The sequence below is a fragment of the Erpetoichthys calabaricus genome, chromosome 14, assembly GCF_900747795.2.
Source record: "Erpetoichthys calabaricus chromosome 14, fErpCal1.3, whole genome shotgun sequence".
Lineage (NCBI taxonomy): Eukaryota > Metazoa > Chordata > Cladistia > Polypteriformes > Polypteridae > Erpetoichthys > Erpetoichthys calabaricus.
In genome coordinates this window covers 100,714,321-100,736,083 of record NC_041407.2, presented here as the reverse complement: position 1 = coordinate 100,736,083, position 21,763 = coordinate 100,714,321, and the positions used below count along the sequence as shown (strand labels likewise).

The following is a 21,763-nucleotide window of genomic DNA, read 5'->3' as shown; positions in this document are numbered from 1 at the left end:
TGGCCGTCACAGTCCCCTGACTTGAATATCATCGAAAATCTATGGGATGATTTGAAGCAGGCTGTCCATCAAATTGAACTGAACTGGAGAGATTTTGTATGAAGAATGGTGAACAATACCTCCATCCAGAATCAGACACTCATCAGAGGCTATAGGAGGACAGCGTCTAGAGGCCAAAAGGAGGCTCAACTAAGTATTGATGTCATATCTCTGTTGGGGTGCCCACATTTATGCACCTGTCTAATTCTGTTATGATGCATATTGCATATTTTCTGTTAATCCAATAAACTTAATGTCACTGCTGAAATCCTACTGTTTCCATAAGGCATGTCAGATATTAAAAGGAAGTTCAGCCAATGAGAAACAAAAATCCAAAGAATTAATACGGGTTCCCAAACTCTTTCATATGACTGTATAACTTTAATAAAATGGCTTCCCAATAATTATTAAAAATGAACCAGATGACAGGGTGGTGGCGTATATACAGTAAGTCAACATTACGAGTGACTTGTGCCAGTTTGTGGATACTTTGTCAAAGTTTGGTATGAGTTTCTACCAAGCGAATCCCAGCTCTTGATTTTAGTTCTACCCTTTGGCTTGGCAACATTTCTTCCTAACCTTCCATGTTTCATGGATCAGACTGTTTTTCTTTCCTGCTCTATTTCACAGTGCCAGAACGAGAGGAGTATTGGATGAAGGAGATTAGGCCAGGTGAATATGGTTGGGATAATGGAGAAGTAATAAGGCAGACGATCCTAAATTGTCCCTAGTGTGTGCTTGGTGTGTGTGTGTGCGTGTGCCCTGCAGTGGGCTGGTACCCTGCCCGGTGTTTGTTCCTGCCTTGCGCTCTGTGTTGGCTGGGATTGGCTCCAGCAGACCCCCGTGACCCTGTAGTTAGGATATAGCGGGTTGGATAATGGATGGATAGATGGATATCCCTCCCATAGTGATATGGTGGTAAGAAATCACATAGGAGACAATAACTTCGCTTTCTTTACTGAGATTTACGCGGCACTACAAACGGAGGAAGCCAAATGACAATACTTTTATCAAGGTGGGATCTCGATGTATACAGTCTGCCGTTTCCATCGTTGCGCTGGAAGGGTTTTCAGGACGGACGACGTAATCTTCCATCAGTCCATTGCCTTCAAAGTATGTGGCTGCTGTCCAAGTCTTTTATACTGGTTCCTCCACGTGTAGGCCCTTACTTAGGTTCCAAACAAGGCAAGGAGAGGATTCAATTTCATCTCTGACATACAGAAATAGTACAATGCCCATTTTCGTAGTTGTCCCCTTCTGTCTTCAAATGCTTGCCTAGCACTTCTAAATGCTGAGAGCCCCTGTGTGCTAACTTTAGCCTGGCCTGTCCATGTGAGTGGATTTATAAAATAATTTTTTGTACAGAGCACAGTGACATTAAACTTATTATTCTGAATTACAGGGTCCAAATATTTCCACAAGTCAAAAACAGAACATCAGGTACAAAATCCGGTAATTCGCAAATTATGTAAAGCAGTAAACACAGGAGAACTCCTCACCACCGTAAGTGCATTCAATGAACCGCAAGGGACTGTGTATTTTCCTCACCCTTTATAGGGTTAAACGCAAACCCCTGCAGTGATGGGCAGGTGGGCCCCCACCTCAAAATATAGGAGAACGCACTTTGACCCATGAGAACTAAACAATCCGCATTGATAACATAATAGACATTTAAAGCCCACTCGGGGGAGGCGGTGAGAGGACCCTGGACCCTGAAACGCAACCAAAGTGACCGGTGCAGAAGCAGAGCTTTTCATTTGAACGGGTGGAGTTTTTTTTTTTTTTTGAAGCTCATTTCCTTTCTCTTTCTTTCTTTTCTTAGGGTGGCTACATGAGCTGGGCAAGAGACTGGAGTCCCCGTACATCAATAACTCATTAGGGGGGCCATCCATCCGCAGCGCCTACATTGCGTCCCTCTACTTCACTCTCAGCAGCCTGACGAGCGTGGGTTTTGGAAACGTATGCGCCAACACGGACGCTGAGAAGATCTTCTCTATCTGTACCATGCTGATTGGAGGTAAATGCCCAGTCCACCTTATTATGTGTGACCCAGCTGATGTTAGTGCCATCTTTATTTGAAATCGTCATTTTTCTTCTGTTTATTGTAATTATGTATTTTTATTGTTATGTTTTTCATTATTATTTAGTATCTATTGTGATGGAAACCAGGGTGTCAATGGGCCAAACCCCCAACTCAAGCACACACAGAGTCCTGGGTTCAAATAAAGTATGTTTTATTCCACCTTTTTCTTTCCACAATACCACCAAGTAGGTTTCTCTCTTCACAGTACACAATAATCTCCACAGTACTCTCACCAGTGCACTGCCCTCCTCCAGTTGAGTGTTGCCTTTCTTCCTCTCAGGTCTGACTCGCCTGGGTAAGGGAGTGCAGTCCCTTTTATTAAAGGACCTGGGAGTACTTCCGGTGCCAGGGCCACTGCCTAATGGAAGTACTCCCAGGTCAGATGAAAGTCCATTACAGTAAGGAGTTAGTCTCCCTGCAGCGCCCTCTTGTGGCACCCAGTGACCCCAGCAGTGCTGCTCTGCCAGACTACATGTCCTGCTGGCTTCCCACTGGGCACTGATATCCCAGGGCTTCTGCCATCTAGCCTTGGGGGTTAAAAGCCCCCAGGGACAACAACAACAACAGCAATATTTACTTCTAGAGCACGTTTTCATACCAATGATGTAGTTCAAAGTGCTTTACAGGATGAAGAAAGAGAAGAAACAAGAAAAAAATAGGAAAATTAGGCAATACCAGTTTACATAGAATAAAAGTAAGGCCAGGGCGGACAAAAAAAAAAAAAACTCCAGACGGCTGGAGAAAAAAAAAAGCAAAATCTGCAGAGGTTCTGAGGCCACGAGACCACCCAGCCCCTACTGGGCATTCTACCTAACATCCATGATATCACGTGTTTCCTTTCGAGTGGGCTGTCCGTCCATCCTTTCTGGGTCTAATCCTATCTGCCTATTAGGTGCCTCCAGTCCGGGTAAGGAACCATCCCCTCTTCTGGCCGGGATGCCCGTCCAGCCCATGTGGCATCAGCACTATATATAGTCCTATAATCTCTTGTATTCTGTGATTTCTGTGGATGTCACCCCAGGAGGCGGGACCACCGTGATGTCACTGCCACTTACAGTCACATGAAAAAGTAAGTATACCCCATGGAAACTGCTGAATTTTTTTAACATATTTGAACAGGCAAACCATTAGATCTTCATGCAAACAGTGTCTACAGGTATTTCGGCTGCTCCCATTAGGGATTGCCACAGTGGATCATCTTCTTCCATATCTTTCTGTCCTCTGTATCTTGTTCTGTTACACCCATCACCTGCGTGTCCTCTCTTACCACATCCATAAACCTTCGCTTAGGCCTTCTTCTGTTCCTCTTCCCTGGCAGCTCTATCCTTAGTACCCTTCTCCCAATATACTCCTCATCTCTCCTCTGCACATGTCCTAACCAACGCAATCTCGCCTCTCTGACTTTGTCTCCCAACAGTTCCACCTGAGCTGACCCTCTAATGTCCTCATTTCTAATCCTGTCCATCCTCGTCACCCCCAATGCAAATCTCAACATCTTTAACTCTGTCACCTCCAGCTCTGTCTCCTGCTTTCTGGTCAGTGCCGCCGTCACCAACCCATATAACACAGCTGGTCTCACTACCATCCTGTAGACCTTCCCTTTCACTGCTGATACCCTTCTGTCACAAATCACTCCTGACACTCTTCTCCACCCATTCCACTCTGCCTGCACTCTCTTCTTCACTTCTCTTCCACAATCCCCATTATTCTGTACTGTTGATCCCAAATATTTAAACTCATCCACCTTCGCCAACTCTGCTCCCTGCCTCCTCACCATTCCACTGACCTCCCTCTCATTCACACACATGTATTCTGTTTTGTTTCTACTGACCTTCATTCCTCTCCTCTCATATCTCCACCTCTCCAGGTCTCCTCAACCTGCTCCCTACTATCTCTACAGATCACAATGTCATCAGCAAACATCACAGTCCATGGGGACTCCTGTCTAATCTCGTCTGTCAACCTGTCCATCACCATTGGGTATAAGAAAGGGCTCAGAGCCGATCCCTGTTGTAATCCCACCTCCGTCACTCCTACCACAGCTCTCACCACTGTCACACTTCCCTCGTACATATCCTGTGCAACTCTTACGTACTTCTCTGCCACTCCCGACTTCCTCATTCAATACCACAACTCCTCTCGAGGCCCCCCATCGTATTCTTTCTCCCGGTCCACAAAGACGCAATGCAACTCCTCCTGTCCTTCTCTAAACTTCTCCATCAACACCCTTAGAGCAAACATCTCATCTGTGGTGCTCTTTCCTGCCATGACACCATCCTGCTGCTCACTAATCCTCACCTCACTTCTTAATTGAGCTTCCACTACTCTGTCCCATAACTTCATGCTGTGGCTCATCAGTTTTATCCCCCTTTAGTTACGACAGCTCTGCACGTCCCCCTTATGTATATGCTTGAAAGAAAATGACCCATCAAACTGACATGGTGTAATCACTCTCATGATCTAAATTTACAAAAATGCAGATTTGTCATATGGGATAAGTAAGTACACCCCTACATTTATCACCACTTCAACTTCATTAAAGAATCAGGGGTTCCAGATAAGGTGCCAATGATTAGAACCTCCTCAGAGGGTATGCAGGTGGAGCCGACCCATCCTGGTGTTCTCCTTGGTATTGACATGCGTGGAGTCAACATGCCAAGATCTACTCTCGGCCCCTCAGAAAGAAGGTTTGTGGATGCCTAAGGAATTAAAAAAAAAAAAAAACATTGCCAACTTATTTGAAATCAATCATTCCACTAGAAGGATAATAATTCACAGGAGACCAAGATTTCAAACCACTGCTAATTTGTGCAGGACTGCCCAGCCCAGCCAATTCAGCCCACGAAATGTCCCGTTTGATACTAAAAGAAATCTCCAAGTGACCCAAAAGGTAATTGCAGGATCTAATTTGTCAAAGTGCATGAATCTACCGTCAGTAAAAAGAGATGGCATTAATCTGTCCTGTATGTGAGGTGTGTGTACCAGGAAAAGACTTTGCTGTCCGAGACCGGAAGACTTCAGTTTGCCATTGAACATCCAGGCCCTCTGGAACAGTGCTGTGGATAGATGAATGAAAGATACAGCTGTTTGGAGGCAGTCAACATGTTTGGTGTAAACCAAAGACAGCATTTCAGGAGAAGAACCACATGCCAACTGTGAACCATGGTGGTGAAAATGTTATGGTTTGAGGGCTGCATTGCTACGTCAGGGCCTGGGCAGTCTGCGCAGACCGAGTCGACTCTGAACCCTGTAACATGTCAAATAGTACCTGAAGAGAACATAAGGCCATCTGTCCAAAGACTGAAGTTGAACCGGATATGCACAATAATGGATTCAAAGCAGATTAGCAAATCCAGCAAGGAGAACTGTAGGTTTATGGGGTGGCAAAGTCAGAACCTTGAGTTGAATCCCATTGAAATGTATATCTTGATGCATGATCAATTATCCAGGTAAGGAAATTTCTAGAAAGTTGATTCAGTTCATCTGGACCTAGTTCTTTTCCAGGGAGATACGTTACATCACTCATCCAAGTGACTTCCTCAGTCTCAGTGGACTGCAGGTTTCTCCAACCTTATAAACAACCTTTGCATAATGACCGAAACTCGCTATGACAAAAATTGGTCCACCCCAAGGATCGGGTGCCCCGGCACAGACAGAGTAATATAGTTTACGCAGTTACATGCCAAGAGGATTGCCGTGAATTATACATCGGGGAAACCAAACAACGACTGGCACAACATAGAAGAGCTACCTCGTCAGGCCAGGACTCCGCAGTCTACGTACACCTACAGGACAGTGGTCACTCGTTCAGTGATGAAGATGTGCACATCCTGGACAGGGAGGAACACTGGTTTGAGCGAGGAGTCAAGGAGGACATTTACGTTAGTGGTTCTCCCCACCTGTGGGGTGGGCCCCCCTAGGGGAGCGCGAAGATGTGAACAAAAGAAAACAAGAATCGAAAATATGAAAAAGACATCTGCTGAAACCAAAACAAATTAACTTAAACTACATTCTGATACTAGAAAAATAAATATAGAGTTAGATAAAGGTTGATAAAAGTTAAGTAGGTATAATAAAATATGCATCTATGATACATGTATGTCATTAATTAAAACGAACAAATTGGTATTAGTGGGCTCCTTTCAAAAAAACGTTAGGGGGGCGCGATTAAAACTGTTACGAAAACTCGGGTCGCAAATACTTAAAGGTTGAGAAACGCTGATTTACGTGAAAAAGGAACGACCATCTCTGAACCGAGGAGGGGGCCTAAGGGTACATCTTCCACCATCTTACAATGCTGTGATTGCTGCCATTCCCCAACTCTCTGTGAATGGCACTCATGGCCATTGACCAATGGACAATCTGCATGTCATTGATCACACGGCCCATTGTTAGTCAACTTGTGCGAGTTTCGGTCATTATGCCAAGGTACTGTTTATAAGGTTGGAGAAACCTGCAGTCAACTGAGACCGAGGAAGTCACTTGGATGAGTGATGTAACGTATCTCCCTGGAAAAGAACTACGTCCAGATGAACCGAATCAACCCTTGAATTGTTTTGGTGTGGGGGGGGGGAGGGATTTGAAATGAGCAGAACACACAAGAAAACCCACACACTTCTTGCAACTGAAGGAACTTTGCATGGCAGAGTGCAGAGGCGGCCTTAGGGGTGTGCGGGGCATTGCCGGTTACCGGTATGTGTGGACTGTATAAACTTCCGCACGAATTTAATAAAAATAATGTTAACATACACCAGATTTTTTTATTACAGTATTCAGCTAAATTTGTGCAAAATAACACACGGACTTTATCAAAATATAACGATATAATCTATTTAAAAAGGCAGTCAGTCATTATCCAGTCATATCCTAACACAGGGTCACGGGGGTCCACTGGAGCCAATCGCAGCCAACACAGGACACAAGGCAGGAACCAATCCCGGGCAGGGTGCCAGACCACCGCAGGACACACACACCAAGCACAATTTCGGATCGCCAGTGCACCTAACCTGCATGTCTTTGGACTGTGGGGAGACACCCACACAGACAGGGGGAGAACATGCAAACTCCACGCAAGGAGGACCCGGGAAGTGAACCCAGGTCTCCTTACTGCGAGGCAGCTGCGCTACCCACTGTGCCACCGTGCAGCCCGTATTAAAAAAAGTGCAATTCATAATTCATGACAATACCATAGAACAGTGTGAAATGCGATGCGGTGTCATACGGAAATTAGCAGGGCCTCTTCTAGGAAAACACCCAAATACGCTGAGTCTCGATTTGCAGGACGTCACAGTCATAACTCACATTGATGTCATGTCAGCCGGGTATTTGTGCATTAATATTTTGTTTATGGCCTACAAATTAAATGTGAGTTTCAGTGTGTGGGGAACAGCCCGGACACAGACAGGCAGGCACCGTAGGTTTGACACCACACGCACATTTATTCATATTTACAGTTTATAAACAACATACAACCCAGTGCCCCAGCACCAGTCACCCACAAGTCCAGGACTTTCAAATCCCTCTCTCTCTCTCTCCTGGTCCACCTCCACTCCTCTCCTCCGAGCTCCATCCTCTTCCACCCGACTCCAGCCATCGAATGGAGGGAGGCGGCCCCTTTTAAACCCACCCTGAGTGCTTCCAGGTGCCTCCCAATGAGCGACTGCTGGCACTCCCTGGTGTAGTGCCATGGAAGTGCCGGCTCTGCACCCGGAAGCACTCCGGGTGTCCCTGGTCTTCTTCCCCCCCCCAGCACTTCCAGGTGTGGCGGAAGTGCTGAGGGCCAGGGCTCCTCAGGCAGCTGGGTGCCCCCTGGTGGTGACCATGGGCCCTTATAGGGTTGAGCTTCTAAGCTCTGTTCCCGTGGTTCCCGAAGCCACCAGGGCGGTCGCCCCCTTGTGGTCTGGAAGGAGGGCTTACAGGGTTCTTCTGGGCATCCCGGCTGGGTACCACCCCCAGCCGCTTGCCACAAGTGTGTTCGACAGGAAGTGTGAAATTAAGGTAGAGGTATCATCATGAAATCTCTTTACCGGTTTCCAGGTTCAGAGATGAAAATCCACTTTTCTTGCCTTCCGATTGGAAAAGTCGTTGATGAGATCTTCGTGTTCTAATCTGGATCTGCAATGTCTTTTTCTATAGATAGGAGAAGCCAACCCAGCGACTGATAGGCTTTACCTATTTTAGGAAGGGGTTATACTGGCGACCCTTTTCGGGTGATGTTTTCAAAGATGTACATTTTACAGAATTTGACCTTGAAGAGGGATTTTAAGGGGGTTCCTCTTAGAAGCATCTCAGATATATACAGTATAAACTGGAGGATATAACTTGACAAATCCACTCGAACTCAAAAGCAGGGCCCCCCCTTTAGGTGCGGGGCCTGGAGCGGTCGCCCAACTTGCCACCTCCAAACGCCGCTCTTGGCGGAAAAATATCACGAGTCGATGTCAGGAACTGGTGGGCAGTTATGCAAAATGCCTACAAGAAGTCGAATCTTCTAAAGAGGGCAATGCCAGCTTCTGAGGCCAAAGGGTGTACTTACTTTTTTCCCCGGTGGACCATTACATCTATTGATACGTTCTGTTGAAGAAATTGTTGAAAAGGTAAATGTTCCTTGAGTTTCTATTCAAGTATATCACCTTTATCCATTGGCACTGTTTGTATGAAGACCTAATGTTTCGCTGTGTTCTTGGGGTGTATTTACTTTGTCACATGACTGTAGTCCTCCCTCTGGCAGGGAAGAGGGTCTCGGCAGTTGTTCATTCAGTTTCTTGGTGAGTCATTTGTGATTATGGTTTGCTGTTTGGATGTATTTGGCCTGGTGATTATTTTTGCTCTGTTTGTTGGATTTTTGGGTCGTGATTTGGGACTTTTTGCCTGGGATTGCCTTTTCCGCAACTCCCTTTTGCTCTTTTTTTTTAAATATATTTCGCATTCCATTTATAAATATTTTTCCTTTAGAAAGATTTTTTTTGGTGAAATTTGTCTCTAAAAAGCCAGAGACTCTGAGGTATTTGGGGACTTTAAGGGTATTTGTGGAGTGGTGGCTCTGAGGCTAGGGAATCTGCACTGGCAATCGGAAGGTTGCCGGTTCAAGTCCCGTAAATGCCAATAGGGACTCTGCTCTGTTGGATCCTTCAGCAAGGTCCTTAACCTGCAATTGCTGAGCGCTTTGAGTAGTGAGAAAAGCGCTATATAAATGCAAAGAATTATTATTATTATTATTCTTTTGAAGCTTAAAAAAAAAAAAAAAACTCTTTTAGGCCCGTATAGGCCGAACCTGACCATTAGATTTTATGGTCTGGTGCTCTGGGCCGACATCTGTTCTGGGTGGGGCACCAGCCTGCTTTTTTGGCTCTTTTTTGAGGCCTCATACCCTTCTCGCCGTGTCTGGGACTTCCATATCATTGCTCACTCCAACTCACTCCATAGTTTACATTGAGTCATAGTGCTGTGAAAAGGTATTTGCCCCCTTCCTAGTATCCTCTGCTTTTGAACATTTTACACAATAAATGATCTCAGTCAGCTAAGTCTTATTATCTGTTACTTGGACAGCTGCTTGACTAAGGAAGTGTGGACTCTAGGTGGCACTGTTACCCCTTTAAACCCAACAGTCAGACACTCAGGACACCAGGTAAAAGCACCAAGAAGTTATTTTAATACAGTGATCCCTCGCTATATCGCGCTTCGCCTTTCGCGGCTTCACTCCATCGCGGATTTTATATGTAAGCATATTTAAATATATATCGCAGATTTTTTGCTGGTTCGCGGATTTCTGCGGACAATGGGTCTTTTAATTTCTGGTACATGCTTCCTCAGTTGGTTTGCCCAGTTGATTTCATACAAGGGACGCTATTGGCAGATGGCTGAGAAGCTACCCAGCTTACTTTTCTCTGTCTCTCTTGCGCAGACTTTCTCTGATCCTGACGTAGGGGGTGTGAGCAGGGGGGCTGTTCGCACACCTAGATGATACGGATGCTCGTCTAAAAATGCTGAAAGATTATCTTCACGTTGCTATCTTTTGTGCAGCTGCTTCCTGAAACGACATGCAACACGGTGCTTCGCATACTTAAAAGCAAACAGCCCTATTGATTTGTTTGCTTTCCTCTCTGTTTCTGACAGCCTGTGCTCCTGACACGCACTCCTTTGAAGAGGAAGATATGTTTGCATTCTTTTAATTGTGAGACAGAACTGTCATCTCTGTCTTGTCATGGAGCACAGTTTAAACTTTTGAAAAAGAGACAAATGTTTGTTTGCAGTGTTTGAATAACGTTCCTGTCTCTCTACAACCTCCTGTGTTTCTGCGCAAATCTGTGACCCAAGCATGACAATATAAAAATAACCATATAAACATATGGTTTCTACTTCGCGGATTTTCTTATTTCGCGGGTGGCTCTGGAACGCAACCCCCGCGATGGAGGAGGGATTACTGTAGTTCTCTTCTTTAAACAGTGCTCCCCAAGTACCACAGCCTCAATAACACAAGTAAATAAATATCATAATCACAATTCTCTCTGTTCTCTATCTGTTCCACACCTCCACCTGACTCCGGCTTGCCTGCTGGGTTTTCATCCATCCATCCATTTTCCAACCCACTGAATCCGAACACAGGGTCACAGGGGTCTTCTGGAGCCAATCCCAGCCAACACAGGGCACAAGGCAGGAACCAATCCCAGGCAGGGTGCCAACCCACCGCAGGACACACACAAACACACCCACACACCAAGCACACGCTAGGGCCAATTTAGAACCGCCAATCCACCTAACCTGCATGTCTTTGGACTGTGGGAGGAAACCGGAGCGCCTGGAGGAAACCCACGCAGACACGGGGAGAACATGCAAACTCCACGCAGAGAGGACCCGGGAAGCGAACCCAGGTCTCCAGGTCTCCCAACTGTGAGGCAGCAGCGCTACCCACCGTGCCACCCGCTGGGTTTTCAGCAGTCCTTTATTTAGTACTTCACCTGGAAGTGCTTCTGTTCTTACTTCCATGTGACTTGCCACACTTCTGGGTCAGATGGAGAATTCAGGTTCTTTAATCAGCCAAGAAGTACTTTGGGGCTCCCGTCATTGTGACTTCCTAGTACTTCTGGCCTATAAGGGAAGCGTGACTCTCCAGGTCCTTCTACAGCACACCCTGGCGGTACCCAACAGGGCTGAGATAGCGAACTCCAAGTCCCAGAATGCCTTGTGGGAATCCGGGGTACCGCTACACTCAAGAGGAGCTGCCATCTAGCGTCTCGGGTGAAGCTTGTCTAAAAGTTTTTTATATAGTCCTTGACCCAGAAGTGCTTCTGTTCTTCTTCCCACATGACTTGCCAGCACTTCCAGGTCAGATGGAGAATCCCAGTTCTTTATTCAGCCCGAAAGTACTTCAGGGCTTCCATCCTCGTGACTTTGTACTTCCGGGCTGTGGGGAAAATCAGACTCCCCAGGTTCTCTTGCAGCGGCACCCACAGTACCTAGCAGGGCTGTGGTATAAAACTACATGTTCCATGGTGCCCTGCGGGAATCTGGGGTACTGTATCAATACACTCCAGGGGAGCTGCCATCTAGCGTCTTGGGGGAGGCAGTGTCCAAAAGTTGCTGCCTTCCCCAAACCTTCCATTCTCGGGACGTCCCAGCTGGTCTGAGCTGCCGACTGTCTCTTACAGAAACAATTACATTTTCACACGTATAATACAGATATTGGGTAACTTTTTGTTTATCTAATATTACAATGCGTTTAAATATCAGAAGCCATTCGTTGTGACAGCCGTAAACAATTGAGGCTATCAGGAAGGGGGCAAATACTTTTCCACAGCACTGTACGTTCTAAATAGTCTGGTGTGCATATACCCCAAGATACCAGCTACAATTAGGGTTGCCACAACCTATGCCATTTTGCCAGGCTGGGCCACTGGCTTGCTGCCCCTTTCCTCATTCATTTCGACTACAGAGGGTCGGGTTGAGGGGTTCAGCTCCTGTTTGTTTAATGACTCCAACGCTTCTCTTAAGCTTTCCTCCCTCCCTCCCTCTTTTCTCGCCAGCTCTGATGCACGCCGTGGTCTTTGGCAACGTAACAGCGATAATCCAGCGCATGTACTCGCGCCGCTCCCTCTACCACACGCGCATGAAGGACTTGAAAGACTTCATCCGGGTCCATCGCCTCCCCCAACAGCTCAAACAGAGGATGCTGGAGTACTTCCAGACCACCTGGTCTGTCAACAATGGCATCGATGCCAACGAGGTGAGACGGGTGAGTAGCCACAGGGCTCTGGCTGACCATCCCGGTCGGTGGTTGATCTCTCTCCTTCTGTCCCCTTTCCCGCACAGCTCCTGCACGACTTCCCAGACGAGCTGCGGGCCGACATTGCCATGCACCTCAACAAGGACATCCTGCAGCTGCCCCTGTTTGAGTCGGCCAGCCGCGGCTGCCTGCGCTCCCTGTCCCTGCACATCAAGACGTCCTTCTGTGCCCCGGGCGAGTACCTCATCAGGCAGGGGGACGCTCTGCAGGCCAACTACTTTGTGTGCTCCGGCTCTCTCGAGGTCCTCAAAGACAACATGGTTCTGGCCATCCTAGGTAAGTGGGCATCATCTTGGCACAGGGATGTGGTGTGACACAAGGATCGCTGACAGGACAGTGATAGGTGCTGCACTGGCACCTCATTGGCATTGCATTTACTCTGTGGGCCAGTGGTATTATGGTAGCTGTTCCATTGGCTTCTTGGGCCATTGGCAGTAGGATAACCGTGTGAAAGGCACTACAAAGCAATGATATTTTGGCATACAGTAGTTGCATTTTGTCCTGAGTGGGGGACACCCAAAAAAAAAAAAACACAAACTTACTTGAAAGTGAAAACTTACTTTTTATCAAATTATTACATTTTAGTTATTTAAAATTGTGTTTTGTGATTTTGTTTGTCAAATGTTAGGTGTTTTTTATAAAATGAATCTCAATGTACGCATTAGTGACACGGTCAGCAGCCATTTTAGATTTTAAGTCTGTGCAGCTCAGGTGTCTGCCTGCTATTAGCACCCTGTGCTAAAGCTCCTGTGTCTCCAGATTCGACTTTTCATTAGCCAATCAGCAGCAGGTTAGCCCGGTGATGAGAACGTCTGGCTACACAAAACGGTCATGTGACCTAAAATCTGACCATCCATTTAAACAAGAACGTTTGCCAAGAAGTTAAACAATTAAGACCAGATAAAGAAAGATATTCTCTTAAATTAGCAATCGGGTGACTGTGGTAAAGTTTATTTGAGGACATTGTGTTGACGTGAGGATGAGCCGATGGCAGAGCTGCGAAGAGGACTTCAATTCCCAGCAGTCACCTGCACAGCACAGGGGTCGACAGGTGGAAGCTTGCTGTTTAAGGAATAGTGATGGGCATTTCGGTTAACTTTACTGATTAGATTTTTTTAAAACTACTTGTTTAAATTTTCTGATTCATTTGGTTAATTTCTATATATATATATATACAGTGGTGTGAAAAACTATTTGCCCCCTTCCTGATTTCTTATTCTTTTGCATGTTTGTCACACAAAATGTTTCTGATCATCAAACACATTTAACCATTAGTCAAATATAACACAAGTAAACACAAAATGCAGTTTGTAAATGGTGGTTTTTATTATTTAGGGAGAAAAAAAAATCCAAACCTACATGGCCCTGTGTGAAAAAGTAATTGCCCCCTGAACCTAATAACTGGTTGGGCCACCCTTAGCAGCAATAACTGCAATCAAGCGTTTGCGATAACTTGCAATGAGTCTTTTACAGCGCTCTGGAGGAATTTTGGCCCACTCATCTTTGCAAAATTGTTGTAATTCAGCTTTATTTGAGGGTTTTCTAGCATGAACCGCCTTTTTAAGGTCATGCCATAGCATCTCAATTGGATTCAGGTCAGGACTTTGACTAGGCCACTCCAAAGTCTTCATTTTGTTTTTCTTCAGCCATTCAGAGGTGGATTTGCTGGTGTGTTTTGGGTCATTGTCCTGTTGCAGCACCCAAGATCGCTTCAGCTTGAGTTGACGAACAGATGGCCGGACATTCTCCTTCAGGATTTTTTGGTAGACAGTAGAATTCATGGTTCCATCTATCACAGCAAGCCTTCCAGGTCCTGAAGCAGCAAAACAACCCCAGACCATCACACTACCACCACCATATTTTACTATTGGTATGATGTTCTTTTTCTGAAATGCTGTGTTCCTTTTACGCCAGATGTAACGGGACATTTGCCTTCCAAAAAGTTCAACTTTTGTCTCATCAGTCCACAAGGTATTTTCCCAAAAGTCTTGGCAATCATTGAGATGTTTCTTAGCAAAATTGAGACGAGCCCTAATGTTCTTTTTGCTTAACAGTGGTTTGCGTCTTGGAAATCTGCCATGCAGGCCGTTTTTGCCCAGTCTCTTTCTTATGGTGGAGTCGTGAACACTGACCTTAATTGAGGCAAGTGAGGCCTGCAGTTCTTTAGACGTTGTCCTGGGGTCTTTTGTGACCTCTCGGATGAGTCGTCTCTGCGCTCTTGGGGTAATTTTGGTCGGCCGGCCACTCCTGGGAAGGTTCACCACTGTTCCATGTTTTTGCCATTTGTGGCTAATGGCTCTCACTGTGGTTCGCTGGAGTCCCAAAGCTTTAGAAACGGCTTTATAACCTTTACCAGACTGATAGATCTCAATTACTTCTGTTATCATTTGTTCCTGAATTTCTTTGGATCTTGGCATGATGTCTAGCTTTTGAGGTGCTTTTGGTCTACTTCTCTGTGTCAGGCAGCTCCTATTTAAGTGATTTCTTGATTGAAACAGGTGTGGCAGTAATCAGGCCTGGGGGTGGCTACGGAAATTGAACTCAGGTGTGATACACCACAGTTAGGTTATTTTTTAACAAGGGGGCAATTACTTTTTCACACAGGGCCATGTAGGTTTGGATTTTTTTTCTCCCTAAATAATAAAAACCATCATTTAAAAACTGCATTTTGTGTTTACTTGTGTTATATTTGACTAATGGTTAAATGTGTTTGATGATCAGAAACATTTTGTGTGACAAACATGCAAAAGAATAAGAAATCAGGAAGGGGGCAAATAGTTTTTCACACCACTGTATATATACAGTAGAGTCTCGCTTATCCGACATAAATGGGCCGGCAGAACGTCGGATAAGCGAAAATGTCGGATAATGGGAGGTGTTAAGAAAGAGCATATTAAACGTCAAACTATGTTATAATTTTACACATTACGAGCCTAATACAGTGGAACATCAGTTCATGAACATCTCTGAACACGTACAAATCGGGTTATGACCAAAAAGTTTGCCAAACTTTTGCCTCTGTGCACAACCACACACTCGGTATAGGAACAAGCCAGTTTCCCTTTCGGTTTGTGCGCGCTGATGATTTCCGCACGTGTTCAGTCTCTCCCTGTGCAGCGAGAGAGAGACACAGACAGACACACGCACAAGAGAGAGAGAGACACGCACACACACATGCAAGAGAGACTCACGCACACACGAGAGAGATGCACGCGCGAAAGAACAGAAAAATTTAACTAAAAAAATGAACTTGGCAACAAAAAATAGACTACGCTCGCAACTTGCAGTTGTTGTTGCGAATGTTTTTTTTTTTGTTTTTTTTTGCGGTGGGACGTCGGATAATACAGAATGTTGGATAAGTGAAGGTTGGATAAGCGAGACTCTACTGTATATAATCCAACGTCTGTCTGTCTTTCTGCTTTTCATGAGAGAACTCCTTAACGGATTTAGATCAGGTTTTTTTCTATAATTTGCTTGAACATTCCGGTTGATTTTGTAATAGATAGATAGATAGATAGATAGATACTTTATTAATCCACAAGGGGAAATTCACATACTCCAGCAGCAGCATACTGATAAAAACACAGTGCAAGTTAAAAAGTGCAAGGTGGAGAGTGCCAGGCAGGTATAACAGACAATAACTTTGAATAATGTTAACGTTTACCCCCCCGGGTGGAATTGAAGAGTCACATAGTGTGAGGGAGGAACGATCTCCTCAGTCTGTCAGTGGAGCAGGACGGTGACAGCAGTCTGTCACTGAAGCTGCTCCTCTGTCTGGAGATGATCCTGTTCAGTGGATGCAGTGGATTCTCCATGATTGACAGGAGTCTGCTCAGCGCCCGTTGCTCCGCCAGACACGTCAAACTGCCCAGCTCCGTGCCTACAATAGAGTTTGCCTTCCTCACCAGTTTGTCCAGGCGTGAGGCGTCCCTCTTCTTTATGCTGCCTCCCCAGCACACCACTGTGTAGAAGAGGGCGCTCGCCACAACCGTCTGATAGAACATCTCCAGCATCTTATTGCAGATGTTGAAGGACACCAGCCTTCTAAGGAAGTATAGTCGGCTCTGTCCTCTCTTGCACAGAACATCAGTATTGGCAGTCCAGTCCAGTTTATCATCCAGCTGCACTCCCAGATATTTATAGGTCTGCACCATCTGCACACAGTCACCTCTGATGATCACAGGGTCCGTGAGGGGCCTGGGACTCCTAAAATCCACCACCAGCTCCTTGGTTTTGCTGGTGTTCAGTTGTAGGTGGTTTGAGTCGCACCATTTAACTAAGTCCTTAATAAGACTCCTATACTCCTCCTCCTGCCCACTCCTGATGCAGCCCACGATAGCAGTGTCATCAGCGAACTTTTGCACGTGGCAGGACTCCGAGTTGTATTGGAAGTCCGATGTATATAGGCTGAACAGGACTGGAGAAAGTACAGTCCCCTGTGGCGCTCCTGTGTTGCTGACCACAATGTGAGACGTGCAGTTCCCAAGACGCACATAGTGAGGTCTGTCTGTAAGATAGTCCACAATCCATGCTACCAGGTATGAATCTACTCCCATCTCTGTCAGCTTGTCCCTAAGGAACAGAGGTTGGATTGTGTTGAAAGCGCTAGAGAAGTCCAGAAACATAATTCTTACAGCACCAATGCCTCTGTGCAAGTGGGAGAGGGATCAGTGTAGCATGTAGATGATGGCATCCTCCACTCCCACCTTCTCCTGGTATGCGAACTGCAGAGGGTCGAGGGTGTGGCGGACCTGTGGCCTCAGGTGGTGAAGCAGCAGCCTCTCCATGGTCTTCATCACATGTGACGTCAGGGCGACAAGTGGGAAGTCATTCAGCTCACTAGGATGTGATACATTTGGGACTGGGGTGATGCAAGATGTTTTCCAAAGCCTCCGGACTCTCCAATGTTCCAGGCTCAGGTTGAAGATGCGCTGTAGAGGACTCCCCAGCTCCGACGCACAGACCTTCAGCAGTCGTGGCGATACTCCATCTGGACCTGCTGCTTTGCTGGCACGAAGTCTCCTCAGCTCTTTGCTCACCTGCGCTGCTGTGATTGTGGGTGGGGATGTCTCTCCTATGCTGGTATCAGCAGAAGGATGTGTGGAGGGTGCAGTACTCCGAGGTGAGAGTGGGTTAGGGTGGTCAAACCTGTTAAAGAAGTTGTTCATCTGGTTTGCTCTCCCCACATCTCTCTTGATGGTGAATTACATTTTTCTTCAGCCTGGAAGTACTTCTGTTCTTCCGTCTCCGTGACTTGGGAGTTCTTCCGGGCTATATGAGAAATGAAAATCCCCGCGTCTCCCTGCAGCGTCACACAGTGGCACCCACGGTACCCAGCAGGGTTGTGAAGCCAAACACCATCTCCCATGGTGCCCTGGGGAATCCGGGGCACTGCTAGGCTGCAGGGAAGATGCCATCTAGCATCTTGGGTGTGTCAGGTGGGATGAGCTGCCGGCCGTCCATCACAGTATGTTTTCACAATATACTTTATGGGGCAGTAATATAGCACCCTTCTCGGTGGCCTTTGTCCAAATGTTTCCACAGAACAATCTCCCGTTGCCTTCTATAGCGCCTTTTACACACACTGCAAGTTACTAAACAGTTTGTGCCATCCACTGTTGCATTTTCTGCTTCCTGTCACATGCTCTCTACCTTCTGTGTGACATCCAGGTAAAGGTGACCTAATTGGAGCTGACCTGCCCACCAAAGACCAGGTGATCAAGACCAACGCGGACGTGAAGGCCCTGACCTACTGTGACCTCCAGTACATCAGCGTGCAGGCCCTGCGTGACGTGCTTGAGCTCTACCCAGAGTATGCCAGCAAGTTCACCGCTGACATCCACCACAACCTGACCTACAACCTCCGTGAGGGCAGCGAGGCCGAGGTGAGAGAGTGGGCACGGGGTGGTATGTTTAACTGCACTGACTCTTGAACTTCTGTCCACTGGGCTTTGAGACCCTGTGTCTTAATGTTAGATTTCCCTGCATGTTGATTGGCTGTTAGTCAGAGTGGGTCATGTGATACAGGACAATATAATATAACCTGCCATTTTAATTCTTTCTTAATCCAATTCATGGTAAAGGGGGACAGGGGCTATCCTAGCAGCATTGGGCATAAGGTGGGAATCAATGCTGTGCTGGGTGCCAGTCCATCCTAAGTCCCCCACATAGAGTCAAGTTACAATGGTCATTGAGGGAGGACTACAGGGAGAAAATGCAGATGTCCTCTCAGAGAGCGACTGGTTGTGGCGACTTACTGTTCCACCATGCCACCTATGATGGATCAAACTGATTTAGTACCCTTGAAGCACCTGAGATGTGGGCAGAGTTCTCTTTTCTTATCATTTGTTACTGCCATTGCCTTTTAAAGTTCATGGCACTGAGGGGCTCAACGGATCTCACAGAATTACATGAGAACTCACTGGTGTGTAACCTGAATTGCGCCAGTAAGCCAGTTTGTAGTATTGGCTACTTCAAAAGCATCAGAGACTGAGCGTGTCTGATGGCCACTCTGTTCTCACCCTGCTGGCATTGTTTGTTGGTTTGTTTTGCTATATTTTTGTAAAGAGGTTAGACTTAGGGTTATGGTTAGGTTTCCATAATTGATCACTGAGCATTAAATTATACCCTTCTGTGGAATTTGGACCTCGACACGCCTTTTCTGTGGTATTTTGATTGTTCTCCCAGTGCTGCCATGGGTTTCCTCCCACAGTAGTTTTTATATTAATGAGCCAATATAAACCCAAACACTTAGAAGGGTGCCCTCTAGTGGACTGGCATGCCAGTCACTGCTGGCTCTCACCTCTGTCTACTGTGATAAGCTTTGCCCCAGTTTGGTGCTGTGGTGTTTAAAGAGACTTTAACAATTTGTGGGTTAAGGGCTCAATATAAGTCTTTTTTTTTACTTAATTTAGATGTATTCTTTTAATTTAAATATTAACTGTGCTACTGTTTCAGTGTAGTGCTGAGGGTCCAAATCCAGGTGGTTTGTTGTGTGGTGGTTGCGGTAATGCCCTGTTTCCACACGCTCCCAACCTCTGCACTTTCTCTCGACCCATCTAAGATGGTTAAAATCTAAGTAATCAATATTAAATAATCACCGTTAACGTTTAATGCCAATTTTGTATGGGATCCCAAAAAGCAGTGTTAATATTTGTGACCCACCATCTATTGGAAAGACAAATCCAGTGCATTTTATTACTAAAAATGTTTTGTGATGCACCATCTTGATTATTGTAAATTTAAATTTGACGACTGTAAAGCATTAATACTGCATAATACAAAGGATGGTTGCCACCTATGATTATATATTAAATATGAGGATTATCATATGTTGTTATTGTACTTTACATTGTACATTAAATATGAGGATTCACAGATTTAATTACCGTAAAATAAATCTGAGTATCAAACATTCAATAGGGGGATTGCCAGATATGATTATCATATGTTAGTTATGGGGATTCCATATATAAGTTTTGTATAATAAATATGAGGATTGTCAGATGTACATTAAATAAGAGAATTCCCAGATATACAATGTAATTATTGTGCATTTAAATATGAGTGCTGTCAGATAGTTATTTTATATTAAATATGAGGGATATCAGATGTAGCTATTTCTTATCAAATATGAGGATTGTCAGATATTATTTTATATTAAATATAAGAATTTCTAGATATATTTAGTAAAATTTTAAATATAAGGACTGTCTGGTATAATTTGTCTATTATACATGAGGATTATTAGATGTAATTATAAATTAAATATGAGGATTTTCTGATGTAATTTAAGTATGAGTAAGGTCAGATATAGTCATTTTATATGAAATATGATGGTTCTAAGATGCAGTTATTTCACATTAAATATGAGTACTGTCAGATGCAGTTATTTTCTATTATATATGAGGGTTATGAGGTGTAATTATTTCATATTAAATATGAGGATTATGAGATATAACTTTTGTATATTAAACAGGAGTGTTCCCATATATGATTAAAGCACATTAAACATGAGGATTCTCATATAAAATTGAATGTTAAATATGTGGATTATCAGATGCAATTATTATGTATTCAACACGAAGATTGTCAGTTAAAATGACTTTGTATTACGTATGAGCATCAACAGATGGAATTATTCTACATTCAATGTGAGGATTTTCATGTAGTCAGTTAAATACAAGCACTGCCATGTTTAATTGTTGCATATTAAATATGAGGATTGCCAGGTAGAATTATTTTGTATTATATATGAGGGTCACCAGATGGAATTATTTCAGTCTATGCAATTTGAGGAATATTGTGAGTTAAATATGATCATGTGAGCATTGCCCTGTTTAATTGGTGCATATTAAACGTGAGGATTGCCAGGTAGAATTCTTTTATGTTATATATGAGGGTCCATCCATCCATCCATTAATTATCCAACCTGCTATATCCTAACTACAGAGTCACAAGGGTCTGCTGGAGCCAAACCCAGCCAACACAGGGCGCAAGGCAGGAAACAAACCCTGGGCAGGGCGCCACACACACACCAAGCACACACTAGGGACAATTCAGATTTGTCAATGCACCTAACCTGCATGTCTTTGGACTGTGGGAGAAAACCAAAGCACCCGGAAGAAACCCACGCAGACACGGGGAGAACATGCAAACTCCACGCAGGGAGGACCTGGGAAGCGAACCTGGGTCTCCTTACTGCGGGGCAGCAGTGCTTATATGAGGGTGCCAGATGGAATTATTTCAAACTATATGCAATCTGAGGAATATTGAGAGTTAAATATGATCATGTGATCATTACCATGTTTAATTGGTGCATATTAAACATGAGGATTGCCAGGTCGAATTCTTTTATATTATATGTGAGGGTCACAAGATGTAATTATTTCACAGTATATGCAATTATGAGGAATATTGTTTAGTTAAGTATGATCATGTGAGCATTGCCATGTTTAATTGTTGCATATTAAATGTGAGGATTGTCAGATGTGATTATCAATTATTATACATTATTAAACAATTAATTATTAATTATTGAAGATGAGGATTTTTGTCTCTAATTTGATTTATTTTGATGCAAGGCTTATCCAGTCAACGTGTTATTTAGTTACACTTGAGGCCTGTCAGACGTTTCTAAACATGGAGGGCTCCCTCAGCTCTTGTAGACCCCTCTGTGCTGGTTAGGCGGCCCGTTACTCTTCAGTCTCCATTTTTATTTGGTGCCCTATCTGATTCCTGTCAAGGGTCTCCCTAAGTGTTAAGTTTAACTTGCATCATTTCAATAATTCTGACTCATTAAGTCACGCAACATATTTACTTCACAGATGGCATTGAAGTCTTTGGCACTGTACTGATCT

The 21,763-nt window shown here is 44.8% G+C and overlaps 1 protein-coding gene across 1 annotated transcript in view; it reads left to right on the top strand.

Moving 5' to 3' along the window:
- kcnh4a (potassium voltage-gated channel, subfamily H (eag-related), member 4a) overlaps positions 1-21,763 on the top strand; it is a 165,908-nt gene that overhangs the window by 128,788 nt on the left and 15,357 nt on the right. Inside the window, exons 8-11 of the mRNA XM_051918830.1 lie at positions 1,862-2,056; positions 12,145-12,344; positions 12,431-12,680; positions 18,075-18,289. Coding sequence (XP_051774790.1) covers positions 1,862-2,056; positions 12,145-12,344; positions 12,431-12,680; positions 18,075-18,289 — 860 coding nt within the window. The remainder of the gene's footprint in view (positions 1-1,861; positions 2,057-12,144; positions 12,345-12,430; positions 12,681-18,074; positions 18,290-21,763) is intronic.